This window comes from Triticum urartu, chromosome 2A, assembly GCF_056163025.1.
Source record: "Triticum urartu cultivar PI428250 chromosome 2A, HENAU_Tu73, whole genome shotgun sequence".
Classification (NCBI taxonomy): domain Eukaryota; kingdom Viridiplantae; phylum Streptophyta; class Magnoliopsida; order Poales; family Poaceae; genus Triticum; species Triticum urartu.
The window spans coordinates 634,678,758-634,691,124 of record NC_141874.1 but is presented as its reverse complement, the minus strand read 5'-3'; the positions used below and the strand labels follow the sequence as shown (position 1 = coordinate 634,691,124).

Sequence of the window (12,367 nt, the reverse complement as noted above, 5' to 3'; positions counted from 1 at the left end):
CTAGTTAATATCGAAGCTCATCAACTCATCTTGTGAACGACGAGCCCTTACAGGGTTTGATCCCACACGGGCGCTCACTTTTTTCATTGAATTTTTCGTTGTTCTAGCGATTAATGGACCGACCCAGTCAAGAGCCGTCCCTATGCGGGGTACGACATATAGGAGCTCCCTGCCGCGATAAATAATCGTACCACCTCGAATGGTTTTATAGTTTTATTTTAAAAAGAGTATGGTGAATGAACCAAAAAATAAGAGAAACACACCTCTTTTTATTATTAGGTATAAATATAGATATAGAGATAGATTGCTTCAAACAATTGCATGAAGATCGGTATGCATACATTTTTCTTTTTTGAAAATTACATATAGGTGTCTCAATTTTGAAAATTACATATATAATCTTCGTCGGTCGTTTTTTTTTCATGGCAATATGTGTCTCATTTGTATGATCATATTACAAGCCAGCCACGTACCAACGGACCTGCTAAAACAGAAAAGATAGCAAAACGCCAGCCTTTGCACAAAGGAACAACATCCAAGAAGTAAAATTACAGTCAAGACCGAAGAAACCTTCGAACTTGACACCAACGCCCGTCACAGGCCTCTGGAACCACCATAGCAGCCACCGAAAAAAATGACGGATCACCTTCACACCGAGCTTGAAGCGGTTCTATCGCTGATATGCAGCTTTGCGGACCTCCAAGGTAGCTCACCAGAAGCCAAACCATTACCGTTGAACGAAGCAACACTCCGGACACGCTATCGAACTCCAGATCTGTCGTCCCCACACGACTAAGATGCCGGAGGAGAAAACCCATCTGCAAGGCCGGCCCTAGAGTTTCAAGGGCCCCAGGGCGGACTCCAAGAATGGGCCCAACGGCTGCGGTGGAGAAAATAGGAATTCCATAATTTGATATGGGAAAATTCTTCCACTAAAAATGATATGGAATTTTTTTTGTAAAGTCATAAACTATAATATAATTTTCTGCTATAAATAGTACTTCATTTCAAATTGTCTAGATACATCCGTATGTAGACAAATTTAAAATAAATAATTTGGGACAGAAGTTGTATTTGACATCTAATTGCTTTAGATTATCAGTACTCCAAAAAATAAATTTATTCATAGCCTCCTTCTAACCTAGGGAACATGTTTGTAAAAACAAAAAAGACCACACCTCAACTTTGGAGTAAATTAGCAGCAATAATGTTGCACGGCATGTGTGACGGGAAACGAAGCCACGAGCCTGAGTGAGTGAAGATTGCTAGATTGATCCCGCAAAAAAAGAAGATTGGTAGATTGGGTTTGAAGAATTGAAGAAGCAATCAAACTAACAGCCACGGGAAAGGTCCTTCCATCAGAAAAAAAAAACAGCCACAGCTCGGCGCAAACACATGCACACATGTACAGCCGATCCGTAATCTGGAACGCATTGAACTATGTGTGCTTTTATTGGGCTTCTAATCTAATGGATATCACGGATGGGCCTCTCAGGCCATTTTTGTTTTCCATCAGTATTGGGCTTGTACGGATGTACCAAAGCCTTTAGCAAGCGTATATATATGGCCTGGGTCGGGCCCCCAGGCCGTCGCCCCTGCTGCCCTGGCCCAGGGCCAGCCCTGCCCATTTGCCATCCACGAACTATGAACCCAACACACGTTCCATCATCTTTCAGATGCCGTTAATGTAGACCATAATCTGCATTCGCTCCTGAACTATCTTTCAAAATACACAATTCGTTGGTCGTTTTCCTTTACAGCTCAAAACCAAGTGTGGATGGTACTAGTATTATACACCTGTAAAATAAATACAGGTATTCTCTGCAAAATAAATAAATAAATACAGGTGTATAAAAATACCCCATGCCAAGCGCGGCCGAAGTTTGTGATGATACCCCATCAACCGCATCCTAAGGGCTGAGGCCGTTGACCAAAGGAGTCCAGTGCTCCACCACTCCACGAGAGCTGCGGATAAGATAAACTTGTGGTCTTGTACGATGAGCGGCCGCGATGCCGCCTCCCCGGCGCCGGCCGACGCCTCCGCCATATGCGCTCAGGTCGCGGCCGTCTTCGCCGCGCCATCCGCGCACCCCCCAGCGCGCGCCGTCCTAGTCTCTGAGCTCGCCGCCGCGTCCTCCCGGGGAGGCCGCGTGTTCGTGCACGGCGTCGGGCGCGAGGGCCTCATGATGCGCGCCCTCTGCATGCGCCTGGCGCACCTCGGCCTCCCCGCGCACTGCGTCGGCGACGTCACGGCGCCGCCCGCCTTATCGGGAGACCTCCTCGTCGCCTCCGCGGGACCGGGCGCGTTCTCCACCGTCGACGCCATCTGCGGCGTGGCGCGAGGCGCCGGCACGCGCGTGGTGCTGCTCACCGCGAGGCCGGAGGGAGATTTCCCTGGGCGCCAGGCCGACGTGGTGGCCCACCTCCCCGCGCAGACCATGGCTGACGACGAGGATGGCGCGGCGGCGCAGGCGAAGCTGCCGATGGGGAGCCTGTACGAGGGGGCCATGTTTGTGCTGTTCGAGATGGTGGTGCTCGAGCTCGCGGGTGTTCTGGGCCAAAGCCCGGCCCAGATGAGGGCCCGCCACACAAACTTGGAGTAGTCCGATGCTACAGCTTTTATATTGAAAAAAAAGTGACAGAATGTGACCAACCGATGCATTTGAGTCTTCATGAGTTTGTATAATATAGTTGCTTTTAACTCTAGTCTAGCAACTACTCCCTCCGTTCCTAAATATAAGTCTTTTTAGACATTTCAAATGGACTACAACATACAGATGTATGTAGACATATTTTAGAGTGTAGATTCACTCATTTTGCTCCGTATGTAGTCACTTGTTGGAATCTCTAAAAAGACTTATATTTGGGAACGGAGGGAGTAGTATCTAATCCTCTATTCCAGGCAAAGTTTTTGCCTTGAGATTCAGCCACTTGGATGAAAGTGACTCTTGGTGAGTTTTGAGTTTGCCGCGTGGTATTATTTTGGTACACGGCGGTGTACAAACGCCTTGTGGATTCGGTGTTTTGATTCAAATTTTTTAAACTAGCGTCATGTTTCTTTGGGTTGGTTTAGCAATTTTGATTGCATGTGGGGCAGGGGCAGGCAGGGGACGTGCAGGCCGCCGCTGTCCTGTTGATCTGCTTGGATGGGCTCTGTCGTGCGGCAGGCTGCGTGCATCCTTCTGCGTGGCTTCGTGCATGTGCGGACTGACTTTTGTTGTTCTTTGTTGTCGTTGCGCTGCGATCGTTTGTTTGCATCTATCCTCTCGATCCTCTCCGCGTGTCTGGTCGTCGTCTCTGGAAGGCCCCAGCAAAATCGAAGCACACCGCCACTGCCGCACAAGCCTATATATAAGAACAGGCTCTCTCCTTCCCAGCGGCAGCGTACGTCGGCCACCGTAGTCATCTACATGCCCAGAACGGCCTGGCGGCACTACTCGAGGACACCTCGAAGCTCCCGTCGTTGCTGCCGCGTTTCGTCCCCAAGCCCCAGTCCAGCGGGAGGACGCCTCCTGCGCCGTCACCGTCCATAGGTCTGCCCCAGCACCGTTACTGGCGTCTCTCGGTCATTGTCGATGAACCGCACGGTATGGTGCGTCGTCAATGATGCATCTTGCTCAGGCAGGACCGCAAGGACGACGAGGCCGATGATCGCGCATACGGCGTGCGCTTGACGGCGAAAATGGTGTTGAGGAATCTTGCGAGCCGCGCGCTGGGGGAGGCCGGCTTGCGGAAGTCCCTGAGCTTGGCGCGGAAGGAGGAGCTCGCCTCGTCCGACGAAGAGGCGATGACGACGGGGTCGCTAGGATCTCCCTGCAGCGGGGCGGCGGCAAATCATAGGCGCGCCGGAGCCCACGAGCCGGAGCGGCGGTCGAGGGCGGCGACGGCGCCCGAAGCGCCGTTCCACGTGGCTGCTCAAGCCTACGGGCATCTTGGGCTGCGGAGAGGCGGTGCCGTGGGCGCGCTCCATCCTCGTTCACTGCGGAGCGCATCGGCACAGGAGGAAAAACAAGGCGGGTTGTGGCTTGAATCGACAAACTTGGTTGCGGGCATCTGCATGAGCCACTCCACCGACGGAGGAGGGGGTCGAGGCGAAGCCCAGGGGGCTGCCGGAGGCGCGAGGGCGGCCTCGTGCACCATGGGGCGCTTGGGCCAGCCACCAGCCAGCCAGGGGTCAAGCCCCATGTTCACTGGCGGTCCGCGTGCACTACATGCAGCAGCGGCCGAGGCCACATCCAAGGGCGTGGTGAGCACCGCTGGGGCGCGTCCAGCCGAGCAGTGGCCACCACAGGCTCCAGTCTAGCAGCGCGGTGACCGCCACAGAGGCCACATCCAGCGGCACGGCGACCGAAGTGACGGCGACCGAAGTGACTGATGGCCTGGATGCAGCGACGGAGGCCACCAACTCCATGGCGGCGACGAAGCGGACGGCACCAGCGACCGTCCTCGTGGATCGGGTGGAGGAGGAAGGAAATGAGGCCGGACATCTCACCGGCAAGTTCCAATCTTTTCCTCCTCTCTCCTTTGCTCTTTGGTAGAGCTAACGTGGCTGATAACGTGTTCGAGATCAAAAATGAAATCTCTGTCATTGATCGATTGAGAGTACAACTTATATATGTGCTGGAGAGACGCGACGATCCAGAGGGATGCGCTTGATTGTCCATGTTTGACATCAATTGCACGAGGAATCGATCAGTGCAGTATTTCATATTACAGTGTTTGATTGAGTGATGCAGGTTAGCCTAATTCAAAATAAAATGGTTTGACTGAATTGACTCCTCATTTTTATATCAGATCTTTCTTTTATTTCCACTAGATCTATTTTATTTACAGGTTGTAACTTAAGTGGAGATGTTGAACTTCCAAAGGACGAGAGCATGATGCCAGGGAAATCCATAATGGTTTGTTACTGTTTGCATTGATTATTTGTTCCCTCTTAATTTGCTATGTTCAAGGCAATTGAATTTCTGTTTCCTGCAAAAAAAAAGGTAATTGCATTTTTGTTTCCCCCCAAAAAATGCAATTGAGTTTCTACTTCATGGTCAACAATTAAACATAGCATATATAGATTTATCTAGGGGTATGACATTTTTTTATTATTCTCAACCAATTGTAAGTATGGCAACAATGGCTTATCGGTAAGCATTTTGTATAGATTAACTCCCACGAAAATACGAGAAGTTAAAAAAACATAAATCAATGGATATATAGATGTACCATTTCTACTTTGAATGAAATGAAAAACAATAATTTGGTGTCTGCCCATATAAAAAATTCAACAAAACCAACACATAGATTTTCTTCTCACCACATAGAAGTATTCAACATAATGCACAAATAAGGCGTGTTTTTCTTGTTTCTAGAGATTTTTTACATTCTTCGGCTGCTTAATCGATGGAGGACACTTCAGATGTGGGGGGACGGGCTGTGTACGCGTGTGGTGTGTGTGTGTGTGTGTGTGTGTGTTGCATTTTCATTGTGATTTGGATTCCGGGTCAACAACACGTTCTATCGGGTGGTAGTTCCTGTTTTATCTTTTTTTGAGGGAGTTCCTGTTTTATCAGGTATATCATGCAGGGGGTAAGCGACCGTGTCACAAGATGTGACCACATGCTTGTGCTAATTGTTTACTTTCCAATCGTTTTTTGACTACTTACCTAATACTACTTTGTCCCATAATATAAGACACTTTTGCAAGGTAACATAATTTACAAAAACGTCTTACATTATGGAACGGAGGGAGTAGCATTTAGGTTATAAGCAAAAAAAGATGAGTTCAAATAAATACGTGTACCCCTAGACACATGCTCAATCGTCCAATGAATAAGTTGTATAGTTGTTGTAATTCACAATTTTCTCTATCTCACATGTATAAAGAGGCACAATGTATTACAACGTACCAAAATGTAATAGAAAAGACCATATACAACTAAAGTATATTTACTTACACAAATAGACAAACAAATTACTTCCAAAACGAACTAAATAATCAAAAAATCATGCACATAATCCTTTCGGTCACCATAAACATAATTTTTGTGTGCCGGTCATAGAATAGATCACACATACTTTACCATTATCAGTAACAATCATATTTATCATATAGTTGAAGCAATCAGATAATCCTGATTTCAACACATGAATGTGTCCACACCAAGCAATGGGAGTTCAACACGGCCCACCAGTAAATAAATACTCAGCAAAATGAATACACAAGACAAAGAAAGATCTTAGCAAAATATGCAACCATTTTTTGGACATCATACTATTGCACTTGTATCCTCGACACCCAAAAACTAAATATTCAATTATTTCATACACCGGTGCCAAACCACCACAAAATTATGTGCATTAATCACAATAGCTCTGTATCACTTTATCACAACCCAAATGCTGCTTGAGGCCACACTAGAATAATCTATGAATGACTACAACATGTTTGATCTTCTATTCGCAATGTGTACTTCCCACTTTGTAAAAATATATTGATAATGAGATGATTAAATCTATGTTTTAAAATTTGCTTGCAGACATTATATTACTTGCCTTTGGCCCATCATATGGTTTTTGTCTTAAGTCTAAATTCGTCAATAAAAGAAAAGGGCAACCCGACATTACTACCATGTAGCACGTTTCACCAAGATGCATCAACGGGGCGCGGCGTGCCGCCGCACGGGCTTTGCTAGTATTATCCTATGTATCAAATTGTTGTGCATCCGATAGGTGTACGAGCAGTTCCTATGCACCGTCTGATGTGTTAGTGAACAACATATGAACGGATTGTTGTAGTACCGGGCACTTGTTGTTAGAATAAATCCGAGGCATATTGTCGATTATTCGAGGACCAAGCAATCACATAAGCACAACACCGAGATTTGTTAACGAGGTTCACCGATATGGATACATCCTCGGGACTTGACTACGGGCGCTCCTTCTCATGACACCATCACAATACCGCACACCGCCCACCCGGACGCCGGCACATGCCGCCGGCTCCCCCTTGCGCGCCTGTGCTATTATGTTGCCATAGGTTACATCGTGTGTCTACCCTCGCTATATATGAGAGGCCTAGGATACAAGTGTCCTATTAGGACACAACTCCACATCCTATGTAAACATAATACAATTTTTAGTCCAACTGTAACCTACCTTGTACACAATATTTGACACAATTCTAACAAACTCCACCTTGGCGAATATTCTTCACCTCCTTGAATTCGTCAATGCATCAAACTTCCATGTACTTTGGACTTGAGTTTATCCCATAAGCACTGTTGCTACTCCAAAGACTTCATACGACTCCACTTGCAACTTGTAGTCCCTCCTTTTCTTGACCACAGTCAACACTCGAGCAAAATTAAGTTCCTTGTTACTCTAGTTTGTGCTCCCAACTTCCAGAGTATCCGTCCAACGCCATCACACACTGATCACTGACCTGGGTGAAACTGAACAACTCACATATTGGGTGTCACACATAAGAGTTACCTGAACTCAACGCCACAGCTCCTTTCTTGACCGTCTGTCTGAAACTTGAAAGAATTTCACCGTTACTTGTAGTCATCCCGAGTCAAATTTGCAGTTGTCTCACCACATGTATGACCACCAGAGCCCTGACCCGTCTCCATGCCCCGTGCATACCGCACACCCCGCCGCTATTACCGCGTCGAGTCTCCGCTGTCCCGGTCGATTCTCAAGGGTCACAAAACCACACCACTCAACCTCCACTGCAGAGTACCACCGATCACCACCGACCGATGACGAGTTCACGCTTCCATCAGACCACTGGGCTCTAGTTCGAACTGCATGTCACTCACTTTTTCCGCTGAATAGGCTTCGATTCTATGGATCCTTACACCGTAGCCCCTCAATCCAGCTCCACCTTCAACATGACTCCATGGTAGATGATCAATCCACCCCTGCGCCTCGTCGACTTCAAGCTCCGTGTACACAGCACCTTGAATCAACCCCGCGCCATAGTCTTGTTGAAACCACACAAGCCTTCAGGCCCGCGCCACGTGTTTTCACGCCCCAGAAGTCGGTCACCATCAGCATCACGCTCCTATGTCGTCATCGCCAATCTCACCGCCGTCTTCTGTACCAACCGACATGCGTCGATCCGTCAGACTGTCTAGTCCGACCCAGCCGAACTTGTCCGGCTGCATGACACGCTCAAGGCTCCCATAACGTCTTCGGCAAATTCTCATCCATCACATGATACTTCCATCTCAACTGTCATGACTTCCCGCAGCGCCTTCAAGCATCCCTGTTGTGCCAACAAATCTTTCACTCTTATTTGCCATAACCAAAGGTTTTCAGTTCCGTTGAACTTCTCCACCTCAAACCTGATGCCCGATGACATCATAATTCTTTGTATGACTGACGATGTGAAAAATTATCCGAACTTTCCTCTCACGTGATGCTCAAGTACACAGCAAATCTGTACTACTAGCAAATTGCAACCAAAAACAACCTTCTGGTCTTCACGTGTGTAGCTCCCGTGCTCAACTCCAGATGCTAGCGCTGCCTTTTGTGTCAATTCCTTATGCACGTAGTGCTCCCGATGGATATGCCGCTTGATGGATTTTTCTTTCCGCTCAAATCGATTTGTTGCCTTGCGTCCAAAACAAAATCTCCTGAACTATCAATCGGATCTGCACCACAGCCCTTCCACGCAGCACCTAGTCAGGTCCGCAAGCACAACACGCACACCAGCTAGCCCCGCTGGGCCAGCCCACATCGCGCGCCTCCGTACTGCACCACGAGATTGAGTCGCACACGATTGCCTGGGTTGCCGCCTTCGCTGCGCGTCCATACGCATCGCCTGTACGCTCGCCCGATGGATGCACCGATCGGTCGCCACACGTCACTGCTGCCACAATAGGCATGCGTAGCCTTCCGCTGATCCAGTCTCGTCGAATCCTCTTTCGGTTGCTTTTTCCAATCTCGTCGAGAACCACGCCGTAGCCAGCTGCATCTCAACTCAATTCTTCCTCTGAATCAACGATCCACAGCCTCCGAACAACCTAGCTCTGATACCACTTGTTAGAATAAATCCGAAGCATACCTCGATCATTCGAGGACCAAGCAATCACACAAGCACGACACCGAGATTTGTTAACGAGGTTCACCGATATGGATACATCACCGGGGCTTGACTACGGGCGCTCCTTCTCATGACACCATCACAATACCGCACACCGCCCACCCGAGCGCCGGCACATGCCGCCGGCTCCCCCTTGCGCGCCTGTGCTATTATGTTGCCATAGGTTACATCGTGTGTCTACCCCCGCTATATATGAGAGGCCTATGATACAAGTGTCCTATTAGGACACAACTCCACATCATATGTAAACACAATACAACTCCTAGTCCAACTATAACCTATCTTGTACACAATATTCGACACAATTCTAACACTTGTCGTACAGGAAGGATCGTGGCTATAGATAAAGTATTTTAATTGAAGTTGTATTGGATTAGTGGTAGACAACAACCAATGAACTTGCAACACTGCAAAGAAAAACTCAAACAAGCTTACAACACTGCATTTGTGTAATTGCATGGTCATGGGAGCACCAGTGCAAGATTTGTAGCGGCGGAGCCATTCCAAGATTTTGAAATTCGGAAGCTAGAATGACGTAGATTAAGAGAAGGAGCGGCGGTTGGAGGGTGCAAATAGGGGAGGAGCCCCGAAGGAGGGGGAGGGGGTAGAATGGTGGATTTTTTGAACATCGGTACAGACGCAAGCGCTCATACATACGCGCATACACTCACCCCTATGAATGCACACACACATACCCTACCCCTATGAGCACCTCTCACTGAAAGCGCATCGCCAGAAATCCTGAAATAAATCCAGAAATAAATGCGAGCACCAGGACTTGAACCCTGGTGGACTGAGGATACCACTGTCCCTCTAATCATCCAACCACAGGTTGGTTTGCAGTAGAATGGTGGATTGTTTAGTTGATTCTCGTCTCGGTGAATAAATAGGCGTTGACATGTAGTTTTAATACTTTTTTCATTCAAAACAAGACTGAGGTGGTCGCTTGCTGGTTTGTTCAAGCAACATGTAGAGGCAAGCGTGAGGTTTGAGACTCCCTGATTGCATTATTCTTTACTCTTTTTTATGGTTTATGTTCTTCTTCCCAACTAGAGAGTCTGATGGATTCAGATGAATGAGGGAGACTGAAGGGCACTGGGTAATTAACTCTCCCAAGCTAGAAGGGTCTAGTGGGCCTAGATGGATGAGAGAGGTTGGGTAGAGTGGAGAATGAGGTCACCTCCACCTACAACACAAGGTAGTATTCCCCTCAAAAAAATTACAAGGTAGTAAAGAAAATAAATATAATACCAAATAATAATGGTTGACGTGTCGTAGTGTTATTGACCATTGGTGGATGCAGGATCGGGTTGAGCCCCGATCGAGCCCAGTTTGGAACACGTGCAATGGTGCAAATAGTGTTTAAGACTATCCATAATGAGGAATAAAAAAACTTGACCAGTAGGGGGAGAAGCCCTACTGATTTTTATTAAAGAAGAAGATGTGAGACCCGGTGTAAGAACCGAGGTTCGACTCGCGCCGGCTGGGTGGTAACACTACACCCTGACCACTGAGCTGAGAGCTCATCCACATAGCGGGGAGTATTAGACCAGTAACATGCTTACTATCTCTTTAGTGGGGAGTAACGTATGTATGGCATCATGCAACTCTTTATTTATTATGTTCTAAACTCATCTTGTCTTGATGAGTGTGATGTTGCTCATAATATGAGTAACTAACTATGTTACTACATGCCTCTCTTTTGTCATTAATTACTTGTCATGTCATCTATTTTATCTAGACAAATATGATGTTATCATCTATGTTACTCTTACCGTAGGTAGTCTAAAGTGCTAGTACAATCATCAAATAAACCTGCCATCCTGGCTCCTTTGTTTTCTTGCCAGTCTAGCATTCACACCTCTTTCAAATTGATTTGTCTACCTGTTGGTATCCTTGCTTTGCTGCCCTATGTCCACCGGCGGAGCTTCAAGAGGGTAAAATCGTGTTGTGGCCCGCCCAACCCATGAGATTTTTTTTATCATACACCGAGCCCAGTCCATTGTAGAGCTTCAGCCTCGCTCGCTTGCATTCCCTTCACAAGTTTGCATCCTATATCGGCTTGCCCGGATCCCGTTCGCAAACCAGCACACAAAAGCTAGGGCAAAGATGCACAACCACATGAGATTCTCCAAAGAAAAAGGTGCACAACGACAAATGAGCGTGGAGCGGAGCCTAAGCACTGAGAGCCAGGGAGCAGCGCACTGTCACTGAGAACTAGCAGACAAAAGCAAGAAGCACCGCTGATCTGTTGCACAACGAGCACAGTTAATTCTCATTGTCAAAGTACCAAATTTTCCTACAGACTGTAGGCTAGATATCACTCTGAAATTCAATAAATTGACGATTCAACAAGCTGAAATTTAGGTACTACAAACAATTGACGAGTACAACTTAATGTTGAGCATGCCTGGTGGTAAAATGGCATGGCTTATTTTGTTCTCCATCTCGAGAAAGAAACGAAACAACAAAATCTCTCGACGGAGCCGAGCTCTCAGCAGTCAGCACCTCCCGCGCTTCTTCACTGGTTCCTACTCGTCACTTCCGGAAGCATACAGATCAGCGTCCTCCAAATCGTCGCTGTCGGAGTCGTCGTCGGAGTCCTCGTCGCAGGACATATCGAAGAAGTCGCCGCCGCCGCCGCCGTCGTCGTCGTCGTCCTCCTCCTCCTCCTCCTTGCTGACCGTCTTCGTCTTCAGAGACCTGCCCGCGTAACCGCGCCGGGCACACAGAGCCGCCGCGGCAGCAGCAAAAGCTGGCTGGATGGATAATCGCGTGGTACCGTTGACCACCGCCGCGGCAGGCCAAAGAGGAGCCGCGCCAGTTGGGAGCCCCGGGCGGGTGGCCGACGCAGCGAAGCGGCGGCCGGCCATGGAAGCGAACCTTACGGCGGCGCGCTGCATGGCGTACGCCGTCGGCGCGTACGTGTGATGTGTTCTGTGGGTTGGTGCCTTGGTGGATGGTGGCGGCTAGGGTTTCGAGAGAGCTTTGGGTACGGCACGGCTGGGCTTTTAATGGAGCGGGAGTGCGCGAGATGCGAGGCCTCGGGGCAAGATCGATAAACGTGGGCGCCCTGACCGCCGGGCCGGTAGTGCTGTCGGGCTTTGGAGGTGTAATTGGGCTTGGGCCTGAAACATTATTCAACTATGGAATGAAGTTTTTCTCAAAAAGAAAAAAAACTATGGAATGAAGTATCTAAATCAGTTGAATGTTAAGTTCGCCGTTAAGTTCCCCTCAAAAAAAAGTTGAATGTTAAGTTTGTCT

The 12,367-nt window shown here is 48.0% G+C and overlaps 2 protein-coding genes across 2 annotated transcripts; one reads left to right on the top strand and one right to left on the bottom strand.

The window, feature by feature from the left end:
• The first annotated feature begins 1,698 nt into the window (after positions 1-1,698).
• Positions 1,699-4,788, top strand: LOC125539327 (Sugar isomerase (SIS) family protein). Its single transcript, XM_087544645.1, has one exon. The coding sequence runs from the start codon at positions 1,998-2,000 to the stop codon at positions 2,601-2,603; it is 606 nt and encodes a 201-aa protein (XP_087400771.1). The 5' UTR covers positions 1,699-1,997; the 3' UTR covers positions 2,604-4,788.
• Positions 4,789-11,423: 6,635 nt separating this feature from the next.
• On the bottom strand, positions 11,424-12,115 carry LOC125533831 (uncharacterized). Its single transcript, XM_048697169.2, has one exon. It carries the CDS (start codon positions 12,004-12,006, stop codon positions 11,635-11,637), a length of 372 nt encoding a protein of 123 aa, XP_048553126.2. The 5' UTR covers positions 12,007-12,115; the 3' UTR covers positions 11,424-11,634.
• Between the last annotated feature and the right edge of the window lie 252 nt (positions 12,116-12,367).

Coding starts and splice junctions, on each gene's coding strand:
- LOC125539327 (XM_087544645.1), top strand. CDS start 1,998: ATGAGCGGCCGCGATGCCGCCTCCCCGGCGCCGGCCGACGCCTCCGCC.
- LOC125533831 (XM_048697169.2), bottom strand. CDS start 12,006: ATGCAGCGCGCCGCCGTAAGGTTCGCTTCCATGGCCGGCCGCCGCTTC.